The sequence below is a fragment of the Mixophyes fleayi genome, chromosome 9 (genome assembly GCF_038048845.1).
Source record: "Mixophyes fleayi isolate aMixFle1 chromosome 9, aMixFle1.hap1, whole genome shotgun sequence".
NCBI lineage: Eukaryota > Metazoa > Chordata > Amphibia > Anura > Limnodynastidae > Mixophyes > Mixophyes fleayi.
Window position 1 is genome coordinate 17580013 of NC_134410.1, and position 27649 is coordinate 17607661.

The following is a 27649-nucleotide window of genomic DNA, read 5'->3' on the forward strand; positions in this document are numbered from 1 at the left end:
TATGAAAGGATATGGATACAGCTGGCAACATCGCAATTGATATTGCTCAGAAGAAGGTGGGTGAAACAAGACGAACAGAGATTTTGTTGTTTCTGTTGTATCACGGTAATTCATTAAGAGTCATAAGGCCAGGTATTCCCGGCTTCTGTCGAGCCTTCCAGCCAATCACAACGCAAAGTGTCATTCAACCAAAAGTGTCCGTCCACTTTAAAACTCAACACAATACAAAACAAAATGATATACGGACATTAAGAATAACATTCTTCTGATCTTAAAACAACATTTTTTGTTGTTTAACAAAAAAAATATTTTTGTTAAATAATTTCCAGAAATATTTTATTTTCATTAGATCTGTCAAACAAGTGAGTATATTTGTTGTTGTACAATTATTTCCCAACTAGAAAATATGATGCTGAATGAGTATTTTATCGTTTTGACTTTGGAAGAGTTAGATATCATTTCCACATTACAGAAAATATTTCTAATAATTTTAATGAATATATTCTTTGAAAATGTATAATCAGCTTAATTTCACCGCTCAATATGGTTTGTGCTGTGTGGACTTACAATATTTGTATCTAATCCTTTCTGATAATGAAACTTTATTTTTGTTTTCTTCTAGGTGCACAGCCAGGTATGTATATTTTGATTTCTATAATAACACAATCCTCAACCATTTAATTTTCTCTTTCACTGTTTAGCATTTTTCCTTATTTCATTTTTCTATCTGGATAGCATAAAAAAATATAAACATGCTTAAATTGTATTCAACCCCTTTGGAATATTTTACTTTTTATTTTCTTACATCATGGAATCAAGATAGATTTATTTGTGAATTCTTACCACTGATCAATATTTTTTAAATAATTGCAAAAAAGAAAAGGACAAAATTGATTATATAGCTATTTGCCTCCTTGGTAAAAGCACCGTTAATACAATATCACTTGTTAATATGTTATATCACCTGTTAACTTTGCTGGTCTGAATGCCTGCCTATTTACAAAAAGTATATACCAATTAGGTTCTTTATAGCTACAGTCATATAATGGTGAAACATTTAAATATACAGCATATTATTATTATTATAATTATTGTTATCAGTGTTTGAAGTGGGTATGTATATAGTGGTATGCCATACCGCCACTTCTCCTACTGCCTTCATGGTAAAACTATCCATTCACTTACATTTTCCATACCAGCACTTCTAAATTTCCAGTTTGACCATTGAATATTATATTATTAATGTGATTGTATGATTTGCCATGACCTCATCCAGGACTTTCCAGACTAAATAAATACTTGCTTATGTTAGACCAATTATACTTTTCTGGAGGCAACCACTTTTTTTATAATGAGCTAGTTCTAAAAACTGTGGAGTAGACATAGAGACCTCACTGTGGATATAGCTGTATTACTTCAGGACACAGGAATGACGGACAGAAAGTTCCTAGACAGGACTGGTTGAGGTGACCCATTCAATTGCCCAATGCTACAACTACAACTACAAGCAGGGCACTTTTCATTGGTAACATTTGCATGATGTAAAATATAGTTGCCCTATTCTGATTGGACAATTCGAATCAAATAATAGCCGGGATTGGATATTAACCATTAACAAACTAAATGAAAGTGTTATCAAATATAGTCATAGAGGTATATTAAAAAGGATAACACAACACATATAAAATGACACTATGAATGCATGACCCCAGACCCATAGAAAATGCTCAGATTTTTGTCTGACCATTTCCAGCTCCATCTCCTACCTACTACATGATTTCAACATTTCCATTGAAAACCCAACTGTCTTTACAAACACAAAACATCTTTCTCTTACAGCAATTTCTCTTTCCTTCTCTCCTAGTGGACTTCTTCTCTCAACCACTGTAAAGTAAACTACCTTGATCTCATCTTCTCCCACTTCTCCTAAATCCCATATTTCTCCAATGTAGCCTTCCTGTTCTTTAACAACAACCTCCTTTCCCTCGTCCTCAATTTACCCCATGATCCTCTCCTGTAACCAAACTCACGTCACACAGAAACACTGAAACGCACTTTACCCAATCCAATTCTCATCTTCACTAAAACTATTTTCCCCTCCGAAAACTACATTGTCCTGTCCTGATCTGGCTGCCTCTTTCTACTTCAGCCGTAGACAAAGTTGCTCCAGCTATCACATACTAGTCACTAGTCTCCTCTGATCCAATCCTCAAAAGGGGAACATCAAGTAGAAGCACAAAAGACAGCGCAAGATTGTCCATGAAAAGAAATAAAAATGGTATGAAGCTAAAACACAAAAACAAATAAAATCTTACATTTGTGGATCAAATACGTTTTACTAATAATATAATAATTGTAATTCACATATAAAAAATGAAAACAATATGCCTCAAACCAATAAATATAAACAGAAATATCTGTGCTCTTAAAATCTCACATCCCAGACAAACTAAACAGACCATCCAACACAATGCAACTAAGACCATATAGGGAATCAAAAACTGTATGTCTTATAAATGATGGCAACATTCCTAAACAGTGTGTGTAAATCCTGAAATACAGAAGGTGTTTACATATTTGCTGGAGCAATTTGGGACAGTTGTCCTGGATTTTAAAACTACAAAAATTCATATTTACTTTGGACTCATAATTCCATTTTGCTTTGAAGCAATAGTCTAGCATTTGGGCATACAATTCAATATTGTACCTAATTTCTTAAGCCACGTGGCAAGGATTATTCATGCAGAGAGTCAATTAAAACTGTGATGCTGGTTCCGTATTTGTGGAAGCCACTGGTGGCCCAACGTTAGTTGTTTCAGAGCATTGTAGTGCTGTCTTTTGTGTTTTTACTGTATGTTTTCAAGTGGGGATTGCAGTCCCCTGGTGGCAACTTCATGTGTGAGGAGGCTGAAATCAAGCACTGCAAGGGGTGTGTTTTTTTTAAAATTTTTAAATGCTATGGTTGCATAAGTAAACACCCCCCTACTAGGGGCGCACGCAGGCGGGGTTTCTGGTTCTCCAGAAACCCCTCCCTTCCGCAAACGAACGGGCGCTATACACTGCCCCTACCAGCAGCACTGTACTGTACAGCAGCCACGGCGCTGTCAAAGAAGCGTCCACGGTGGTGCTTTTTTGACAGCGCCGCGGCTGCTGTACATTACAGCATCGCCAAAATGGAGTTGCGCAGCAACTCTTTCTATCTCTCTATTTTTTTTTTGGGGGGGGGGAAGGAATCCCCCCATGAAAATCCTGCGTTTGCCCCTGCCTACTACAGAAATGTCACCATTCATGCTACATCATTGAAGGAGTGACATACAGTCCCATTATCAAAAGGTGTGTTACAGTCAACAGTATTGTGACATATTTTATTGACTTCTACTTCGGGCACCGAAACCTAAAGAACAACTGAATCCAATAGAAAAAAGCATCTTGCGACATTCACAAATACAGATGTAGATTATCAAAAAAGTTATATTATGCTAACTAGACATTTAGCTGAATTGCTAGATGAAATTAGAATAGATCAAGGTTAAATAATGACCTTTTCAGGTAATATTAGCTGCATCTGTAAGTAATGCCATTGACCATCTAATAATTGCATTCTAGAATAATGTTAGCTCCATCTATATATACCATATGTAAAAGTTCTCATACCTTGACAGAATGCCAGATAATTAAGGGCTAGAGGGCTAGATTTACTAAACTGCGGGTTTGAAAAAGTGAAGATGTTGCCTATAGCACCAATCAGATTCTAGTTATCATTTATTTAGTGCATTCTGCAAAATGACAGCTAGAATCTGCTTGGTTGCAATAGTCAACATCTCCACTTTTTCATACCCGCAGTTTAGTAAATATACCCCAAAGTGTTCACCACATACAATTCAAGATGCATGTCCATTTCTTTGCTATTTTTTCACCCTCCATTAAATCATCCTGTGCCTAGTTTTGTGTGTTGTCCGCAAGGGTGAAAACACTAAAAAGTCCCACAAATCATCATCTATTTATTTATGTAGCGCCACTAATTCCGCAGTGCTGTACAAAGAACTCATTCACATCAGTTCCTGCCTCATTGGAGCTTACAATCTAAATCCCCTAACATAAACAGACTAAGAGAGACTCAGGGCAATTTAATAGCAGCCACTTAACCTACCAGTATGTTTTTGGAGTGTGGGAGGAAATCGGAGCACCTGGAGGAAACCCACGCAAATACGGGGAGAACATACAAGCTCCAACGAGCTTGTATGTTCTCATGGTCAGGAATTGAACTCATGACCCAGTGCTGTGAGGCAGAAGTGCTAACCACTACGCCACCGTGCTTCCCACGGCTTACTTCTCATTCACGACAAATAAAAAATGAGAATGAGAAGGTAATGGGATTGTCATTATTAAATGTGTTACTGTTCTATGTTTGAGGCTTCTCAGAGCAGGGCAGCTGGAAGTCGCAAAACACATCCCATTAAAAGCTTAGGAATGAGACCCAATCTCTGGGACATCAGAGATGGGGAAGACTTCAAGTGATTTTGTCGGGAAGATAAGGCTGTGGGACCCCTTCCGCCAAGCAGAGAACCCCCAAGTAAATGCACCTTCACTCATCTATCTCATTTACATAATCTCTCCTACAAATTAAAATCTGGTTTTACACTTCAGTGAAAAAAAAAAGTACGCTTACACACCTAATTCTAACTAGCCCAACTCCCTCGACCTGTCCAATCCTTGCCATCGACCAGTGAAAAATTATGTGTTCCTACAGATACTGTCTTCTTGGTCAACAGATCTATAGAATTCCTCAGTACAAATCATTGTCACAATTCCAGCTGTATTTACAATATGAATCCTGAGAACTGCTGGTGCAGCAAAGCACAAGGGAACTCTTAGATGGTATCGCTGATACTTCGCAGCTCTGTTAAACAGCCTGTTTTGAAAATTCCATTCATCCCTCTACTACAACAATGACTGTTTCCTGATAATAAAAGCAAGTTCAGTAGATTTAAGATGTGACTTAGAGATGACAGACATAGTTGTAGAAAGAGCTTTATGTTTTATAAAGGCTATTTTTAAATAAATACAGTAATAATTATCTTGTGTTTTATATTCTCAATTTTCTTCTACTCCAGTTACTACTACTATTGTACCACCACTTACTCAAGTACCTCCACTTACAGCAGCTCCTACTACTATTGCAGCTCTAATTACTACTGCAGTTCCTACCACTATTGCAGCTCCTATTACTACTGCAGCTCCTACTACTATTGCAGCTCTGATTACTACTGCAGCACCTACTACTATTGCAGCTCCAATTACTACTGCAGCTCCCACTACTATTGCAGCTCTAATTACTACTGCAGTTCCTACTACTATTGCAGCTTCCATTACTACTGCAGCTCCTACTACTATTGCAGCTCCCACTACTACTGTAGCTCCCACTACTACTGCAGCATCAACTACTACTGCAGCACCCACTACTACTGCAGCTCCAACTAGTACTGCAGCACCCACTACTACAGCAGCAGCCACTACCACTGCAGCACCCACTACTACTGCAGCACAAACTACTACAGCAGCGCCCACTACTACTGCAGCACAAATGACTACTGCAGCACCAACTACTACTGCAGCACCCACTACCACAGCAGCACCCACTACTACTGTAGCACAAACTACTACTGCAGCACCCACTACTACTGCAGCACCCACTACCACAGCAGCACCCACTACTACTGTAGCACAAACTACTACTGCAGCACCCACTACTACTGCAGCACCCACTACCACTGCAGCACCCACTACTACCGTTGCACCAACTACTACTGCAGCACCCACTACTACTGCAGCACCAACTACTACTGCAGCACCAACTACTACAGCAGCACCCACTACTACTGCAGCAGCACAAACTACTACTGCAGCACCAACTACTACAGCAGCTCCCACTACTACTGCAGCACAAACTACTTCTGCAGCACCAACTACTACTGCAGCACCCACTACTACTGCAGCACCAACTACAACTGCAGCACCAACTACTACAGCAGCACCCACTACTACTGCAGCACAAACTACTACTGCAGCACCAACTACTACTGCAGCACCCACTACTACAGCAGCACCCACTACTACTGCAGCACAAACTACTTCTGCAGCACCAACTACTACTTCAGCACCCACTACTACTGCAGCACAAACTACTACTGCAGCACCAACTACTACTGCAGCACCCACTACTACAGCAGCGCCCACTACTACTGCAGCACAAACTACTACTGCAGCACCAACTACTACTGCAGCACCCACTACTACAGCAGCACCCACTACTACTGCAGCACCAGCTACTACTGCAGCACCCACTACTACAGCAGCACCCACTACTACTGCAGCACAAACTACTACTGCAGCACCAACTACTACTGCAGCACCCACTACTACAGCAGCACCCACTACTACTGCAGCACAAACTACTTCTGCAGCACCAACTACTACTGCAGCACCCACTACTACTGCAGCACCAACTACTACTGCAGCACCCACTACTACTGCAGCACCCACTACTACAGCAGCGCCCACTACTACTGCAGCACAAACTACTACTGCAGCACCAACTACTACTGCAGCACCTACTACTACTGCAGCACCCACTAGTACTGCAGCACCAACTAGTACTGCAGCACCAACTACTATTGCAGCACCCACTACTACTGCAGCACCCACTACCACTGCAGCACAAACTACTACTGCAGCACCCACTACTACAGCAGCTTCCACTAGTACTGCTGCTCCCACTACTACTGCAGCACCCACTACTACAGCAGCACCCACTACTACTGCAGCACCAACTACTACTGCAGCACCCACTACTACTGCAGCACCAACTACTACTGCAGCAGCCACTACAACTGCAGCACCAACTACTACTGCAGCACCCACTAGTACTGCAGCACCAACTACTACTGCAGCAGCACCAACTACTATTGCAGCACCCACTACCACTGTAGCACCAACTACTACTGCAGCTCCCACTACTACTGCTGCTCCAACTGCTACTGCAGCACCCACTACTACTGCAGGACCCACTACTACTGCAGCACAAACTACTACTGCAGCACCAACTACTACTGCAGCACCCACTACTACTGCAGCTCCCACTAGTACTGCTGCTCCAACTACTACTGCAGCACCCACTACTACAGCAGGACCCACTACTACTGCAGCACAAACTACTACTGCAGCACCAACTACTACTGCAGCTCCCACTAGTACTGTTGCACCCACTACTACTGCAGCACCCACTACTACTGCAGCACCCACTACCACTGCAGCACCCACTACTACTGCAGCTCCCACTAGTACTGCAGCAAATACTGTTGTAGCTCCCACTGCTACTGGAACAACTACTAGTGCAGCTCCCACTGCTACTGGAACAACTACTATTGTAGCTCCCACTGCTACTGGAACAACTACTAGTGCAGCTCCCATTGCTACAGGAACAACTACTATTGCAGCTCCCACTGCTACTGGAACAACTACTATTGTAGCTCCCACTGCTACTGGAACAACTACTATTGTAGCTTCCACTGCTACTGGAACAACTACTATTGTAGCTCCCACTGCTACTGGAACAACTACTATTGTAGCTCCCACTGCTACTGGAACAACTACTATTGTATCTCCCACTGCTACTGGAACAACTACTATTGCAGCTCCCACTGCTACTGGAACAACTACTATTGTAGCTCCCACTGCTACTGGAACAACTACTATTGTAGCTCCCACTGCTACTGGAACAACTACTATTGTAGCTCCCACTGCTACAGGAACAACTACTGTTGTAGCTCCCGCTGCAACCGAAACAACTACTATTGTAGCTCCCACTGCTACTGGAACAACTACTGTTGTATCTCCCACTGCTACTGGAACAACTACTATTGTAGCTCCCACTGCTACTGGAACAACTACTATTGTAGCTCCCACTGCTACCGGAACAACTACTGTTGTATCTCCCACTGCTACCGAAACAACTACTGTTGTATCTCCCACTGCTACCGAAACAACTACTGTTGTATCTCCCACTGCTACTGGAACAACTACTATTGTAGCTCCCACTGCTACTGGAACAACTACTGTTGTAGCTCCCACTGCTACCGAAACAACTACTGTTGTATCTCCCACTGCTACTGGAGCAACTACTATTGTAGCTCCCGCTGCTACTGGAACAACCACTATTGTAGCTCCCACTGCTACTGGAACAACCACTATTGTAGCTCCCACTGCTACTGGAACAACTACTATTGTAGCTCCCACTGCTACCGAAACAACTACTGTTGTAGCTCCCACTGCTACAGGAACAACTACTATTGTAGCTCCCACTGCTACCGAAACAACTACTATTGTAGCTCCCACTGCTACAGGAACAACTACTATTGTAGCTCCCGCTGCTACTGGAACAACCACTATTGTAGCTCCCACTGCTACTGGAACAACTACTGTTAAAGATCCAACTGCTACTGGAACGACTACTATTGTAGCCACAGCTAATATTGCAGCTGCATTAGCGGAAAGTAATAACTGTAAGTATAAAGTCTTACAAAATGCCAATGCCAATTGTTTAGCAAAATTTTAATTATGTTTTGGGCTGAGTTCATTAAGATAAGATAAAACACAAACTAATACATATCTTTTGTGAGAATGTTGCTGGCCATTTTTAACATTGCTCTCTATTCCAGTGCTCTGTCTTATTAAAGTGAGCCTGTTTCAAGCATAGTTAGCTGGTGTTGATGCCCATTCCCTATGATCTTCCCATTCACATGAAAATGAAGTTTGCCGACAATTATCATCAACACTGCTGCTTGTTTAAATTAAGCAAGTAATGATAAAGGATTGCTGTGCTGAAATTTGAGCTTTTGGGTGATCTGGCATAACAAGGGGAATGCGGTCCTGAGCTATGTACGACTTTCTGTTGTATCTTATCTACATTACCTCCACCGAGATGTGTCGGGTGGAATACTTCTTTAAACGATAGACTCTAAAACATGCTTAAAATTAGTAAAAATTAGAACTAGGTAGAGAGGATTGTTTCTGGCAAAACAAGTTCTGGTTAAAACAAGTTGCTTATGGGAATATTATTGAAATTTTAATTATCTGACACATGGGGGTAAATGTATCAAGCTGAGAGTTTTCTGGCGGGTTTGAAAAGTGGAGATGTTTCCTATAGCAACCAATCAGATTCTAGCTATCATTTTGTAGAATGTACTAAATAAATGATAGCTAGAATCTGATTGGTTTTTCAAACCCACCGGAAAACTCCCAGCTTGATACATTTACCCCATGTTCTGTATGGTATATTACATCCTCTGCATCATATTATATAGCCAACACTTATGATTAATAGTATAAAACCTATATTAAATACCTATATGTTTAGCATCATTATGCAGATTCATATTTACTCTTTATTACAGTGCCGTTCTGGGCCATCATCCTAATTGCGCTGGCCTCCATAATCGCTGCAGGACTGCTTATAGGTTTACTTTTTGGGGTAAGTACCTGTTTCAATAGTGTTTACAATAAAATAAGGTTTTATTATGACATTCACGTGCTACTAATGACTTGAAATTTCATGGGTAGTTTTTTCAGATTACATAATTAGTATAATTTTTTTAGAGCTAATACTTTTTCAAACATTGCTGTATTCAAAATTTATCAGACACTGGGCCTGATTCATTATGGAAAGTAAGGCAAAAAAATGAGTAAGTTTTCTCCGGGACAAACCATGTTACAATGCAAGGGGTGCATATTCATTTTTAGTTTTGCACATAAGATAAATACTGGCTGTTTTTTCATGTAACACACAAATACTTGATAGCTTTATTTGTACACTGAAATTTAAAGTTCATCTAGATGCCCTACACCAACTATAAATTTGTCATTACATTTTAAATGTACCTCACTCTCCAATGCAAAATGGTTTTGCCAAGGTGCATAGTTACTCATTTCTTTTGCTTAACTTTCCTTAATGAATCAGGCCCACTGAGTTTACAATTTATGTTTGGGGGCCTGGAAAAGAAGTCATAAAATTAGCAAGAAACTGACACACAGGCATGAACTGGGTTGTAAAGCATGACTCTATGCAGTGGATGGAGATTTTAACATCCCAATCGATACATCTCCCACTGAATGTTCTCTATCTCCTTTGGTCTTTTCCTTGGTCTTCACAATGGACTTATTGCAATGAACGCTCTCTAAACTTCATGTTCTCCCATCTCTGTGCCATATTCAGCTTTTCTATCTCAGCCTTCTATTCTTTCCTTCAACCTCACCTTGACACCTGTATCCCTACTGGTTGGGTACGCTTGACCGACGCGGAAAAATCCGACATCGACAAGCCCTACAAATAAAATCCGAATTTCAGCAAAACCGATTGGAAAATAAATAGACTTACCACGAAGCAGACGTTTGAGAACCCTGATTCGGTCATAATGCTGACAGAAAGTTATTCCGATTGGAGAAGTGTTCGGCACTGCAGCTTGACGTCATTGCGACGTCTGTCAATAGAAATTTAAAATGTCAATGTGGGGACCCCTAAGGTTAATTGTTTCAACACTTAACTCGACATTGCCGCTGATAATGGAGTGATAATGGAGAAAATACTACTCCAACACTGGTTTTCTCCACTACAAATGATCTTGTCTTCTTGCTACTCTGCCCTCATTTACCAAGCAAACATTCTTAAAGTTTCTAAAATCCACCCAGTCATCCAAACCCAATTGCCTTTTTGCCAACTTCAATATACTTCTATATTCAGCTCCCCTTTCTTTCCTCGCTATTCATTACTGTGAAATGCTTCAAAAGCAAAATCGACACCACCCATCAAGAAATCTCCTCTCGCCATATCCAGTACTCCACACATGTCTTCTCTTCTCCTCTCCTTCCCACTCTTCCTATTTCCTCTCAACATGTCCCCTCAACTCTTGCCGCCAATGGTGGCATACTCCTGAATTTGTCAAAAGGGCAGGACCCATTGGAATGGGAACATGATTAGGGACATGCTTGAGTGTGAAGATTGGGATTGTGGCTACATTGGTAGTCGGTGGGGTTGATCCAATTTGTTTTATCAAAATTCATGAGATATGTAAACAGCCTGAGTAAGTGCTGCTGTCTAACTAAGATTGAGTGCTACTAACTAACGGGTTAACACCAAATCACACAACTACAACTGGTTAGACTGTTGCACCTGTTATGGCACTCTCATACATATACTATTTGCATGCTTTATTACAGCAATATTAATTAATTTATGCTTCATCTTTATACAGATTGCATCCTGTGTAGGTTTCTCAACCTCATCGTACGGTGTTAACAGGTACCCAAGCTACTTTCCACACTTTGGATGGTGGAACTCTGCAGATCGAGTGACAGACCCGGAGGGAGGGGCACACAGAAATAGAAGAAGCATCCGAAATATGTTCCAAGGAGATGAATTTGAACTTCGCTCAAGACCACAACAGCATGGGCAGAATCCAACTAATTAGTCAGAATGAATTTTAGTACCCATTATATTCATTACTGTTTATTACCCTGCAGAGACTTTAAAATGGCCATTATGGCTTCTCTGTCAAACAAGATTACAATTACCGACACTAGGCTTAAATGGATTGTATTGTTTTGTTAATTAGGGTATACCTCCCCCTGTGTACCCCTTCTGTTGTAGTACCCTGCTTCGTACTTTCCCTATTATTGGACCACTCTTAGTGGTAGTCCTGAAACACTGACAACCAGTGAGGCTTGAGCTGTGAGGACCCCTGTACCCCCACTGTTTCAACTGTTGAAACAGCTAGTATGAGGGTGGGTGGCCGATGTAGCTACAGAGTGATCTGCTCAAGCTTTCTGTCCATTCAGAAGCCATGCTCCCTATTTACAAACTGAGATGAACTTTCAACTCCCAGACAGTTCTTACTGCCTGTCCTGTCAGCTCTCTTTTCTCACAGCTTTCAGTGCTGACAGTAAACAACTGCAATGTGATATTGGTGGAACCCTACTTATTTAGCAGAGGTTGTACAGAGGTGTACAATCACATAAAAAAAGTAACTGCACAAAAAGTGCATTTGAAATAGCCTTTTGTAGTCCATCAAATATTAACTTTCTTTCGAAGTTAAACAAATCTGATTAGTCACTCAAGAGCTACTGTCCATGTGTGCTTATTATAAAGAAACCTACACAATTTTTTTTCTTAAATTCCACCCCCCACCTCTACCGCTGAAGCAAAGTGGTCTTAATTGTCATTAATCTCCTGCTTGATGGTGGAAATAAAGCAAATATTTAAATATTTATCATCAGACTGAAGCACTTTCAAGAGACAGTAGCTGAACTGTTTGTTCCCCTCCCTCTGTTTATTATGCCTATTGCTAAATCCAGTCCTACTAATGCTTCTATATTATGAGTACTGATGCATTAAGCACTGATTCTGTACCACACATGTTCTACATAGTGGGTCTGATTCATTAAGGAAAGTAAAGCCAAAAAAATGAGTAACTTTGAACCTTGGCAAAACCATATTGTATTGGAGGGGGACGTAAATTTAAAATGTGAGGACTGATTTATAATTGGGGTGTAATTGGGGTAGAGCATGTCCTAGATCAACTTTTAATGTCAGTGTAAAAATAAAGCTATCAAGTATTTGCGTCCTACATGAAAAAACAGCAGGTACTTTCCTTATGTGAAAAATAATCAACTCATTTACACACCTTCATCATCATCACTATTTATTTAAATAGTGCCACTGATTCCGCAGCGCTGTACAGAGAACTCATTCACATAATAATGTGTGTAATATGCACACACACAGAGACAGAGAGAGACTACGGTCAATTTTGATAGCAGCCAATTAACCAACCTACCAGTATGTTTTTGGAGTGTGGGTGGAAACTGGAGCACAAGGAGGAAACCTACACAAACACGGGGAGAACATACAAACTCCTCACAGATAAGGCCATGGTCGGGAATCAAACTCATGACCCCAGTGCTGTAAGACAGAAGTGCTAACCACTTAGCCACCATGCTGCCACCCCTTGCAATGCAACATGGTTTTGCCAAGGTTCAAAGTTACTCATTTTTTTTGCTTTACTTTCTGTAATGAATCAGGCTCATTGTGTTCTGCATAATATCACAGCCTAGACTGTATGGTAAAAGATGTCCCACATTCGACCCTAGAAAGACCTTAGAAAACGTTGGTGTCTGAACGGGCTTCCCTACAGTTCTGCTAATAAGAGGAAACAGTGTGCTCTTACCTTAACAGACTACAAAGACCTTAGTAGCAATCCAGAGTATGTGAGGCAGGGACTCACTACGCCAAGGACTGGCTTTATAAGTACTATATTTGGCACAGTTAAGACGTTTATACATTTTTATATAGATGGTGCAAGGTTAAATTAGACCTACAACAAGTCCCGTTGACATCCTGGGGGTATATTTACTAAACTGCGAGATTGAAAAAGTGGAGATGTTGCCTATAGCAACCTATCATATTCTAGTTATCATTTATTAAGTACATTCTACAAAATGACAGCTAGAATCTGATTGGTTGCTATAGGCAACATCTCCACTTTTTTAAACCCACAGTGTAGTAAATATACCCCTTTGAGTGAGAAGAATGAGATGGATTGCAGCATGTTCCATGATGTACTATAGCAATGTGGTGAAGTTAAAGGTAACCCTTTGCACTCCATGATGTTACTATAGAGTGTGATGCAGTTAAAGGTAACCCTTTGTACGCCATGATGTTAATATAGCAGTGTGGCTCAGTTTAAAGTGAGCTGCATGCCGTGTGACAGACACTAGACCATGATGTTACTGAACCTTACTTAATCTGTGCACCATTCTTCTTACATTAATAATGAAATAGTGCCCTTCATAACAATTTACTACCTTGTTTCTATGCATTAAAGGTCACAGTATTAATATAATGTATAACATAATGTAATCTGCAAAAAAAGTAGCTTATAGTAAAAGGGTTGCCATTTGCATCATTTTATATGCTTGAATATTTTTATATTTATTAAATTATATGTACTATACTGTAAATACGTGTATTTATATCAGTAGATGCATTCTATTTTCTAAAGATGATACACATATTCTAGATTTGTTTACACCAGTTTATTGATTTATTTGTAAATCCTATGCATGCAATGAAGCCTTTATTGTTATTTCATGATTAAAGAAAGCATACAGCAAATTGTAGCTTTATTTTGCCTCTCACAATATATATATATATATATATATATATATATATATATATATATATATATATATTATTAACAGTATTTTCCTTTTACAGTGTTTTATTAATTCAGACGATCGTTAATTTGGAATAATAATGAGGACATAGAACTTACATGATCCACTGTGGTCAATATATGTCTCAAAAGCATTTTGTCATTAATTGGTCACTTCCTATTTATGATCTACCACTTCCACGCCCCAAAGAAAATGTCAAGTTTACTACTTCCCGAGTAACTTTAGAGTTAAGCAAAATTTTCAAAACTGTTCCGCAGAATATTCCCCTCATTTCACATTTAAATGCTGAATTTTGCATTTTTTCGGCAGCAGGATTTAACCTTAGGTGTTCCACGTGGAATTCCCCCTTTCTTTTTATCCGCCTGGAATTCCGCTATAATTCTTGTTCCTGTTGGACTTCTTCCATACTGTACTCCGACCACACCACAAAGCAGAATAAATTGACACCAATTTTGTCCCAGATCTATTTCTAAACTAAATTCCGCAAAATGTGGAATCTACAAATACAGCGTAGAATGCAATGCCACGGAATGGTGTGTAAAAGGTAAAGAGGTAAAGGCTATCCACAGGGTGTGTAGCTGCTAGAAGCCAGATCCACAGTGGTCTCAACCATGAGTTCAACAATAGAGGGTGCAGGGGTTCTCACAACTATGGTGCCAGAGGTGAGGGAGGCTTGGTTGCCTCTCGCCAATGCCCCCACTAACCCCCAGACACATCAGTGCAGTGCATGCTCAGCAGACAACGCATGCTCGGTAGGCATCACCCGTGCCTCAGCTGCACTAGGGCTGATTGCTACAACTAAATTTAAGGTATCGCTGAAAGTCATAATTGACAATACACACATTGGGCTTGAATTATTAAGGAAAGTAAAGCATAAAATAGGAGCAACTTTGCACCTTGGCAAAACCATCTTGCAGGGGGGGGGGGCAAATTTAAAATGTGATGGAAGATTTATAGTTGTGGTAGGACATGTCCTAGATCAACTTTAAATATCAGTGTAAATATAAATATATCAATTATTTCTTATGTGCAAAATAATAAACTAATTTGCACCCCTTGGTTTGTCCAGGAGAAAACTTACTCCTTTTTTTGCCTTACTTTACTTAATGGATCAGGCCCATTACCTATCACTGCACAGAGGAAATTCAGTTCTTCACTCTGAAGGACCACAACCTTGCAAACTGATGTGCACTTTTACAGCTAATCAGGGCCGGATTAACCCGAAGACTAACTGGGCTACAGCCCAGAGGCCTCGGGCATCCAGGGGGCCCTTGACTGTGCTCAGCGGCATTAATGATCGTCCGGCCCGGGGGCGCCCCCCCCCCGGCCGATCATTGCTGCTGAGCACTAAATTTGCTATTAGCCACTGCAATTTGTATTGTATAAATTTGAGAATGACAATAAGATGGTTCTATCACTTAACAAACGTAACCTGGGTTATCTGTAAGTCCTGCTGATACTTTTTACAAATGAACATCTGCTTAGCTTTTTCCAGTCTTGCAGAGGACTTTCTCTACTCTTATATCTCTCACTGTGGTTTGATTAGATTTCCTTATTGTAAACAGTGTGCATTTCTCAGGAGTTTTTACCTGCGGGTTGATCCGGCAGTCTCTGCTCATAGAATATATACAATTGCTGATCATTGGTAAGTGTATTGTACAAGTCTTTGAGTTTTGTCACTTATTTCTCTGGGAGGTATATATGATCTTCATGTACTCAGTCAGTCTCAGGTGAACTTCCTTTTGTATCTTCTGTTAAGCTCTCTCACAGACATCTGTCAGCTCTCTTTATTTCTCTATAGTTGATTCCTGTCCGCTCTCTATCCATCTTCATCTGTCACTCTCTGCTCTGCTGGTTATCACATATTATTATAACAACTCGCACAGCAATGTTTCAAACTATACAACTTCATTGCTAATAATCAATTAGCAAACAGAACAGCAGACAATTTATTATGTTTATTTCAGTTCAAAATTCTTGTACATTAAAACTTATTTGTATTGCAGTCCAAGGCATATTTGTAATATTACCACCAATTACAGATTACTGAATCATCTCCATTTGTCTGTGTCATCATATGTGATGAAAATTTGAAAGGAATTTACTTTTACTGCATACAATTAATAATTTTTTATAATGTTAAATTATATTACTTATTTATTATCAAAATACAGAAATTTGATACATGTGTCACAAGTAGAAGTTATTTTACTTGTTTAGTGAAACACTGCAAACACAATGGAGTTTATGATTAAACCATGTATAATAGATGAAAACATACATTGACAACCACTACCAGAGCTGGATTAAGGCTCTGGGGGGCCTGGGCGCTGAAGACGGGGGTGGGGGGGGGGGGGGGGTGGGCTGAAATGTAGCATGGTTATCATTTTAGACAAATTTTAAACAAATACACAGGTAATACTGTGTGCACTACTGTTAGGTGCACGCAGCTCTACCTTTACGAGCAGTACAATGTGAAGCGGGACATACCTCCCAACTGTCCTTGTTGTCGGACCAAATCCTGACTAAGCGAGACTGTCACCCAAATTCAGGGCTGCCCCCCACCAGATTCAAAACAGTTGGCAGACTGTCCTGCTCTCTCCTACCTGTTTTTGTCACTTTCACCACTTGTGGCTGCTGGTGTCTATAGCTCAGTTGTTGCTTGTCTGGACCCTGGAATGCTGGAGGCCCTATTTGGAAAAAAGTTGATACATGAAATTTAGAAAACTTCAACTAGCCCAGGTGTTCAATAGCACTCACGTTTAATATTTAGATCTCCCTCCAGCCCCAACTTTAAAATAATAGTATTCACATTTGATAAATAGATCAATTTTCCTCCAACCAGCACTGACATTAAAATAATAGTATTCCAATTTAATAAACAAACCTATTCCCCTCCCTCCAAATAGCCCCAGCAATATATTAATAACATTCACGTTTAATAAATCACCCCTGGCATTAAATAATTCATATTTACATTTAATCAATAGCCCTCCTCTCCAAACTCAGCCCCACATTCCATTAATGTCCCCAAACTACACCAGCATTAAATTAAAGGTCCCGTCACCTCACCTTAAATCAATAGGCCCCATTATTAAACTAAATAGCCCCTCCATCACCTCACAAATAAATGAATAGCACCCACCATTACATAATGAGCTGTGACCGACAGTTGATCATTAATTTAATAATCTACATCCCACCCAAATTACAGTAGAGACCCCCCTCCTTTCCCTCACACATTAAATTAAAATACCCCCTTGCTTCCCTCACATAATATATTAAGACCCCCTCCTTTCCCTCACAAATTATATTAACATAATCCCCTCCCTTCCTTCACACATTATATTAAGATCCCCCTTCCTTCCCTCATATATTATAGTAAAATACCCCCCTTCTGTTCCCTCACACTTTACTGAAAGACCATTTTATTATGGTATAATTGATTAATGCATTTGATATGTTCTAGAAGGAAAAAATAACCAAAGGAATATCTATATAAGTGCAGAAAAATAAAACATTTAGGTACTCCATTGGATGGATCAGGGATGTGGCCAGATAGATCAAGCTGTGGTATTGGTGGATTGGGTAGATCAGGGTGTGGTATTGGTGAATTGGGTAGATCAGGTTGTAATATTCTTTGATTGGGTACATCAAGTGTGTTATTGGTGAATTGGGTATATCAGGGTGTGTATTGGTGGATTGGGAAGATCAGGGTGTGGTATTGGTGGATTGGGTACATCAAGTGTGTTATTGGTAGATTGGGTACATCAGGGTGTGGTATTGGTGGATTGGGGATGTGGCTAGTTTTGTCTTGATGTGGCCATCTTGATTTTTTTTAAATGGGAAAATCAGGAGATATGTTTCTTAGGACAGTTTAAATTCTGAAATGACACTAGTGGCCTTTACAGAACATTAACCATATATTGGAAAGACTCAGTAAGAGATTACTTGTAGAGATAAACATGTGTTTTTCAATTTTTTAAATGATTCAATGTAAAGCCTCTTCAGTGTGCTACCTGTATGGCTGCCCAGATCACAGCTGACAGGATGATGTTATTTATTAAATGAAAGCTACATACACTAGTAGGAGATCATATATAAACGTTTATTGCTCTTCACTTGCAATGAGCTAGGGCATCAAATCAGTGTTCCATTTGTATATTGCTGTTTATTACACAATATATAGTAGTAGTTCAATTTTATATAGTAGAAGAATAATTTTTTCAGAATATATTTTATTGGCTGTATAATAAATAAATATGAAATAAAATATAGATCTATTGTTCTTGCTATTTTTCACAATGATACTATTAAACCTAATAGCCATAAGTAAGGTGTGGCTGAAATACAATCCACAGCACAAACCTGCAATAAGATAATAGAATAAACAGAGGAAAAGGAATCAACTACACAGCCGAATAGTTCAATAAATAAAAGTAGAAATACCTGAAATTTGAGTGTTTTTTGTGTTAGTAAGAAAATGTCTTATTGTTATTAACAAAGAATACTAGGCCTAGTCTGTTTATTTCCAGTAAAATGTAGGTGTTTGAGAACGCATTTTCGATACCTACCATGCAACAGCTACAGCAAAACAGACACTATAAATGAATTCAGACAAGTGAACATATGGGTGCATCTAGTAACTTTGTACGAGGCTTTTTGGATGGGTGTGGAGGTATTGTATAACTACCACTCCCTTTCCCCCTTAGGCTAGCAGTGACAGAGCTTAGAAGCAATAGACAGATACAGAATAGTTGTGCATAAATATGTTTGAACGTAATATCCATTTCATGGTGCAGGAGGTGGTATTGTTTTCACCTTTATCTCCCTCATTACATAGAGCTTCGGAATATAATGACATATATCATCATCATCATCAGCTATTTATATAGCGCCACTAATTCCGCAGCGCTGTACAGAGAACTCACTCACATCAGTCCCTGCCCCATTGGAGCTTACAGTCTAAATTTCCTAACACACAGACAGACAGAGAGAAACTAATTTGATAGCAGCCAATTAACCTACTAGTATGTTTTTGGAGTGTGGGAGGAAACCGGAGCACCCGGAGGAAACCCACGCAAACACGGGGAGAGCATACAAACTCCACACAGATAAGGACATGGTCAGGAATCAAACTCATGACCCCAGTGCTGTGAGACAGAAATGCTAACCACTAGGCCACTATGCTATATATAAATATTATTTACAATGATAATCATAATAATAGCACTAAAATTACTATTACTACTATGAATACACATATTTCAGCAGCATGCGTCACTATGGGCAGACTGTAAATGTCTAAAGGAATAAACATGGGCAGCTTTCTTTCGGCTAATTTAGAAATCAAGTACATTTCAGAGTTTTACATGTATGTGTGGGACACACTTGTCGAAAGTTAATTGATTGTAAATACAAAGTTATGCAATCATTACACATTTGCTGAATTTGGGGTACAGTTCACAGTATTATCCCAAGTCTGTATGTTGAAAGTTTGTAGGCACAATACAACCCTAGAGGGTAGATTTATCAAGCTTCTAAATACCAAAAGAGGAGGTATTGCCAAACCAATAAGATTCTAGCTATCATTTTTATAATTTATTAGATATATGATAGCTAGAATCTGATTGGTTACTATGGGCAATACCTCCACTTTTATATAAATCTTTCATTCTGTAAGAGGGTAGAATGACAGTTCTAATTGCCCTTAATAAGCATCGAATTGTCTTTGTGCCGTGCTCTATGACATCAGAATGATTGTGTTTTAAAATATTATGATCTCTTTGTCTAAAACATGGGGTTAAATGCCTAACTACCCTAATAAAATCTTAACTGTAACTACAGTTTCTTTTGCAATGAAGAAAATAGACAACAGTAAGTAGTAATTTTGATGAATAATGATATCCTTCCCAAAACTCACATGTAATGAGACACAAAAACAGAATACAACATAGCACAATTTGTCATATAAAATATGTAGTCCACCACCACTTGACAGATAATGTGTTCTTGTTCCCGTGTTGAAATAATTTAGAGGAAAACACCCTGTGATTGTTGTATCCACTGAGCCCCCTCAGGATATATGCTTACAAATGCTTGCAAGGTCACACGCCTTCTCAAAGCTTCTTTAGATGTCCCTCTCTAATGGATTCCATTGGTAAAGATCTCTCATAAATGTCCAGAAGTCCATGTGTAACAGCATGTATGAATGTCCACCCGAAAAAAAGTATTCCAATCCGGGTATGGCTGCATAAACAAGGCTGCTGCTCTAGAGTGTTCACTGCTGCCAGACCTTTACCAATGGGATCCATATTGAAATGGAAACGTTTCTTGAGATCCGCTTGCACTAGAATACGGGTGGACGTGCGTCCAAGTTAGGTACGTTCTTTTTTTAAAGGCTAATTGGGTTCACGTTGCATTGATGAATCAGACCCTCAATGTTCATCCACTTTTATAAAGTTAGCCTTTTTCTTATTGATAAGCACTTTATCTAAAGTTTTATGGAAGTTAGGGTGTTTGAAATCTCCAGCTGTTTTTGCTTTCAAAAATAGCTGTTCCTATTGGTTGAGCTGTTTTGACAACCATTCCCTTGTGGTCACTGATATTGCGTTTATACGTCTCACTTGGAGGCAAGATGTACTAGTGCATATTTGTTATCACATCTCTTATTGTTAATTGTTTTTTTTCTCACACACATAGGGCTAGATTTACTAAGCTGCGGGTTTGAAAAAGTGGGGATGTTGCCTATAGCAACCAATCAGATTCTAGCTGTCATTTTGTAGAAAGCACTAAATAAATGAAAGCTAGAATCTGATTGGTTGCTATAGGCAACATCCCCACTTTTTCAAACCCGCAGCTTAGTAAATCTAGCCCATAGAGATTAAATTAGTCTAACATTGTCAGGCCACATCACTATGCCTTCTCTATGATATGTCTAAGCCATCATAATGGGTTAGTACACACATTTGTTGCTCTTTCAGGGTTGTCCCAAACATCAAAAACCCCATTCAATATATTCTTCTCACCCACCAAATCGTGATCAATGTTTTCTGCTTTTTCCTTTTTTTTTTTAAGTACGTGAACTTATGACCATACATAGGGATTAAAACTATTAGTAGATTTATTACCCATACTGAAATAATCACTTTTTGGTCTACTTTTTCTATTTCGCTTTTTTTTTTGGAGAGATTTTCCATATGAATGGGAGCAAATTTGTTTACATCAAGATCAGTTACACCCTGTTGATATTGTCATAATTTTTAACCCATTGTATTTAAAATATATTTAATATACTGTATATGTTTAATATCATTACAATGTACACACACGTGAAAAGACCAGAACCACTAGCTCTGCTTTTATATCATATTTAAAAAAACACGTTATTATAAGTTGTGAAGCCTACTTGTTCCATTCTGTTTACAAAGTAAACACTCATTTGTATCCCGGCGACAAGTTAACCCGAGTACATTCTCTGACGTTAATGGTATGTCCATGATTGGCAACTGTCTAAAAGCAGGCTTGTCAATGTTATTTTTATGTATAAGGAGAAGAATTTCAAATATACAGCATTGTGCATCTTGTTTCAAACATTTGTGTTTTTCTTTTAGCTTAGAACGAAAGCTTTCCATATCTTCAATAACTTAATTATTCACAGTCTACACATACCACATATTTCTTCTTTTTTAGTTGCCAAGTGTTAAATAGAAGTTGTTCCTTAAAATTATGGTATCCAGGAAAATTAGGAATCAGATTTCCATGGGTCAGAATACAATGAGTTTGGAAGCACCTTAACAATACAACAATACAACTGTTGTAAAAGTAATTTTAAAATGAGTGTTGGCATAGATACATATCTCATCACCAAGCATAAAACATAAAGGATCTTTAAAAATGGAGTTCATTGTCTGAACTTATAAAACATTTGAAAAATTACAGTTTTATTGCTTGGTCCTGAGTGCTTACACACTGCAGAATTGAAACGACATTGTTCCATCGTTTAACGAGATTTTTAGTCCAGTTAAAAAACCAAATCAAAAGATACGATGCGCTTTGGAACGATAATAGCTCCTCGTTGGACACACCAATGGGATATCGGGCCGAACGGTCGTTTATCGTGTTATTGGCACGATAATTGGATAAAAATAAACTAAAACCTTTAGTTTGTACCCAGCTTTGCACTATAGAGTGCAATAGCTTTCATTTAATTCTCTCTGTTACTGTTACTAAGCTGTGACAACCAGCGATGTACATCTCTGATACATTGTTGACACATCACGGTGAAATGCCACCATCTCTTAGGTGATGATTGTAACGGAACTTTATGAGAGGTTACATCATGCTACCATAAATGGAGCAGGAGAGATTAGAGAAATATTTAAATCAAGTAAAATTAGTTTCCTGGCGTGCAACCGTGAGCCACATATGTACATCAGCACTGGTTCCATAATAGGTGCATTATATGTTTTGATTAAGAAATAAAGTCACACACACAGTGTGCAAGGCTCATTATAATATCAGTTTCAACTTCAGCCATTGTAGGCTGAATGATATGCGTATGAGAGAAACAAACAACATGACATCGTCCCCTAGTCATGTTAACAAGTCTCTGGGGTGTCCTCTTACCAAATAGTGACAAAGTGGCTTTCCATAAGGACATCCCAGAATCTAAAATTTTTGTTGGTAAGTTTCATTACCTTATGTAAGGGCACTAGGACCTGCCCCCTCTCCTTATCTTAATAATGAAAAAAGCCATCCCCTATTTCTTGTGTGAGGCAGCACAGTAAAATAAATATCCCACAGCCTAGTGAGTTATGTTGATATAATGTGTGGATTATAAAACACTCCTTGAAGACGCTTTACTAGCAAGGCTTTATCTCATGTATAAGAACACACCACCTCTAAGAATTTTCAACGTAATTTGAAAACATTGTTTATGTTTTTTCTTAAAAATGTCCTGTTGCAGTAGTTTTTTTAAAAGTTTTATTATTCCTTTCAACACTGGGAAAAAAATTAATAAATATATATATATATATATATATATATATATATATATATATATATATATATATATATATATATATAGTAAGAGCAAATATGGGGCTTAAAATTCAACTCACATAACCCTTCCCCAGGGCAAGCAATGTTGAAACCTTTCTCTGTTTGAACTGTCTGCATTGTAATTAAATTATTTGATATGGAACTTTGTAGAGTAGTGACTCAACTCTGAGCCCTAACTGGTTCAAGTTTTAGTCTGTTACCAATACATTTCATTGTTACAAATAACAACTTGTTTATTATAGATAAATGGCACTTACCTTTTATATATTATGTGTTCTTTGCTTTCTATACTTTGTATGAGAATGATAGAAAAAAACAACAACAACAAAACAAAGAAAACACAAAAAAAACCTGACATACGTTATACTAACATGCATTTGCTAATCTAATCAATCAATTGACATATTAGTTATCCGGGTTAAAAATATAGTAACAAGTTAAGTAAATGGTTATCTATTTGATATAAACAATTATTAATGAAAGGGCTGACATAATAGCAGTAGTTCCATTAAAGAGATTCGAAACATATATAGCTGTGTCCCTGGATAAACTAACGAAGCATATAAAGCAATTTCTGTACATTTAATAATATAGCTCAATATAACACATAAATAGGTGGATTTCAGAGCTGATCTATTTATATTAATAGCGTTTTATTTATGTACACCATCAATTAATTATTGGTTAATTGCCAGCAATTTTAGAACAAATCCATTGTATATTTTATTATAGTTTAATAATAATTGAAATTCTGAGCCCAGTGTTGCCCACCAGGATAAAATTTGCCAGCCAACTTATTATAGAATACACATGAGTGGACAATGACAGCTTTAAGTATAATAGATATTATTGATTCTATAAATTGTTTTTTTTGATACTGTTGATTATACCTCACCATTCGTTAAGATAAATAGTCAATTTGTTTTTATTTAGTTTTACAAAAACAAATAAATTAAAATGTTTTATTTAAAATGTGATGCCCCACCAAGTATACTTTTTGTTTACCTGTCTGTTTAATCATATAATATATGTATCTGGTTGTCTTTCATAACTGTTTTATGTACAATGTCACTATGGGGAATTTGACTACAATTAGGTGTTTTTCTGAGCCCTAAGATGTTAGGTTAACAAAAAAGCTCAGTATTACTATATTCCCAGAACAGAACACAAACTAGGACATTATATTTTATTAAAGGGCATATTAGTACATACCTTCCTAAAACATATTTAATTCATTGATTTTTTTTCTTAGTAGTTTCCTGTGCTTTTCAACCATGTATTCATCTCATTTGGTAGAACTGCTTATTTCCCTTGTTCTGGGATATGCCACAAAGCTGTTCTCTGGATATTAGTATATTTAGCATGAGCAGACCTGTGTCGTATCCAAGGAAAATCAAATTAGACAATTTTGCCCAATGATATTAATACATGGCTAAAAAAAACAACAATTATGGATTTAGTAAGGATTACATGAGGGTGCATACAACCCTATAAATATACAAGACATTTGATGGTGGAAACCCCATTTGGGGCTTGTACATATGGTCATTGTACAAGCAATGTAGTTATAAGTCTCTACTTTTTCCTTGCTTTTAACAGAGTTAGAAAGTTTCCTGCCACATACAGTAGTGTACTATGTCCTTAATGAGTTTCCTCTCAAATTTATTTTTATCAAGCGTAAATGCTTCTATATGATCCAGGCAACAGCAAAACGGATGCGTAGAGTGCGCTGATCCTTTCCCTTACATTATTTTTGGACTATCAGCTTTAAAGCACATTTAATAGGCTTAAAGCCTATTGCAAAGCATTAAAGCCCTGGTTTAGAGCTGCACCTCAGTCCACTAATGGCACCAAAAAACTCAACTTGCATTAAATTTGTCCCATTGCTCATGCGCAGCAGTATTTTGAGCTCAGCACATCTTAGACTTGCATCCTTATACACTTGAAGAGGTGGATTGTGAGAGTTCATGTGTGTATTCAGTTGGCGCATGGAGAGGCAAAACAATCATGCCCCTTAAAAATGCTACTGATTTTGGCTTACACATATCTTTAAGTTACACCTTTTAGGAGGCATATCTTTGCGCATCAAATAACCCTGTTGGAAGTTTGATGATGACGACCGTATTTTTGCCCCGGATATAACTATGCCCTAGATTTAGATTCACTTCACATTCTTTATTTCTTCATACAACCTATTAGACCATCTTCTGTCAGGCTTTCATTCCCAACACTCCACAGGTTGTCAATAAATGTATCACTGCTAACTCTAAAAGCCTTTGTTCATTTTTCTAATTCTCCTGGATCTCTCTGCTGAATTTGACACCATTGACCACTCTCTTCTCATTCAAATGCTACAATCCCTAGGTTTTCAATACACTGTCCTATCCTGGTTCTCATCCTACTTATCTAATCGCTCTTTTAGTGTTATATTCTCTGGATCCACCTCCTCTCCGCCTCCTTTGTCCTCTGTTCTTCTCTATTTATAATATTTATCCTGCAAAACTAATAAGAAACATTTCCAGAATGCACACACATCTCACACAAGACGCTGCAAAAACTTTAATTCATGCTCTCAATATCTCCCGTATTGACTGTGGCAATACCGTCCTTATTATTGTTTTTGTAGATTTGTAAGGCACCACAGTGCTCCGCAGCGCTGTACAGTAGAGAAAAGAGGACAAACATAAAATGTAGACAAAATAAATGCAAACATGTAAACAAAACAAAGGGTATAGAGGACCCTGCTCATTAGAGAGCTTACTTCTAAATGGAAGAGGGCACAGCTGAAAGAAGGATCAATTGTGGCTCAAAGTGGAGATTTGGACAGTTCTGAGGGTGCATTAGTGTGACTAATATCCTTAATGGTCTTCCTCGAACCAGACTCTCACCCCTACAATCTATTTTGCATGCCGTGGCTAGATTGATTTTCCCTGCAAATTGTTCTTCCACTACTGCTGCGCTTTGTCAGCCTCTACGTAGGTTGCCTGTTTTTTTACTGAATCCAATACAAAATACTTCTACTAACATATTTGGCTATCAACATAACTGCACCTAAATACATTTCTTCACTTGTTTCAAACTAACTACTAACTAGACACATGTGTCTCTCATCCACACTCATCACCTGCTCCCATTCCCGATAATAGGACTTTTTTCGGGCTGCACCCACTTTTTGGAAATTATTTAAACAAATGTTAATAATAATAGTAATAATAATAATAAAAAAATAATAATAATAGATTTAAAGTGGCTGCACCTACTTTTTGGAATGTATTTAAATAAATGTTAATAATAGTAAAAAAAATAATAATGGATTGAAGATATGGGCAATGCAAAATAAAGCATTTAAAACATAAGTGTAAAACTGACATTATAACTTAAACTCGACCCTAAATGTGTAAAATTAATGCCTAGTTGTATGAGCCCTCAAAGAGATATATAATAGTCCACTCAAAATACCATGCAACCCACCTTTGTTTTACATATTTATCAACAAGCTAAGAAATGTTGCCTTATCTAAATGATAGAAAGGATACATGTTCTTCTGCCAATTCATTCATTGCTATTCTTCCTAAACGTCATGCATGATGCATTGAAATCTCCATTTGTTCACATTAGTGAGAGACTACACACCCCTATCTTCTCTGTACTCTTGACACACCTTAGACAGGGGAGCTACACGTCAAATGTCTGTTCTATTGGCACAATAATGCAAAATTGCATATTTTTATCATGTGTCACAGGTCCTAGCAAAGTGAATCTGTTAAACACTTGAACTAAGTGTATAAATATTTATTGTAAAGAACAAAAGTATCTTAGGGTGTACCTCTGAGAAATGACATACTTCTGTTGTCACCTCTGTTGTCACCTTTCCTACACCTCTCAATATAAAAACCCCTGTAGAGAATGTTCATTAGATCTTTACACCTGATTCGTGATTACTGCTTTTGGGATATTTAACAACTAATATTGAAAGACATTAACAGAAGACACCATGGGGACATCAAATCTTTTGGTCAGATTGGGGCTGCTCATAGCTTTGTTCTTGGTCAACACAGGTAAGCCATGGAGATCTAATTAAAGACAAATTATCTGTCAAAATTGTGTTTTAAAATAACATGTAAATCACTGAATAGAAAAAACATCAAATTAGCCTTAAAACGGATTAACTGAGACAATACATAAATACCACAGAAAGGCTTGCGGTCTAATTCCTCAGCAGGAGAACATGTTTAGACAGTAGTCAAGTTTGTCAGTACGTTATTCATATTTACTATGTAAAAAAATTCAACTCAAGTTA

General features: G+C 38.2%; 1 protein-coding gene and 1 long non-coding RNA gene across 2 annotated transcripts in view; both read left to right on the plus strand.

Annotated features, from left to right (window-relative positions):
* LOC142101400 (uncharacterized) overlaps positions 1–27649 on the plus strand; it is a 64160-nt gene that overhangs the window by 23906 nt on the left and 12605 nt on the right. The window contains exons 6-8 of the mRNA XM_075185863.1: positions 623–634; positions 5115–6049; positions 6845–8565. Coding sequence (XP_075041964.1) covers positions 623–634; positions 5115–6049; positions 6845–8565 — 2668 coding nt within the window. The remainder of the gene's footprint in view (positions 1–622; positions 635–5114; positions 6050–6844; positions 8566–27649) is intronic.
* On the plus strand, positions 9453–12052 carry LOC142102101 (uncharacterized). The gene is made up of 2 exons (XR_012679203.1): positions 9453–9529; positions 11307–12052. It is a non-coding gene; the product is annotated as an uncharacterized LOC142102101 (long non-coding RNA).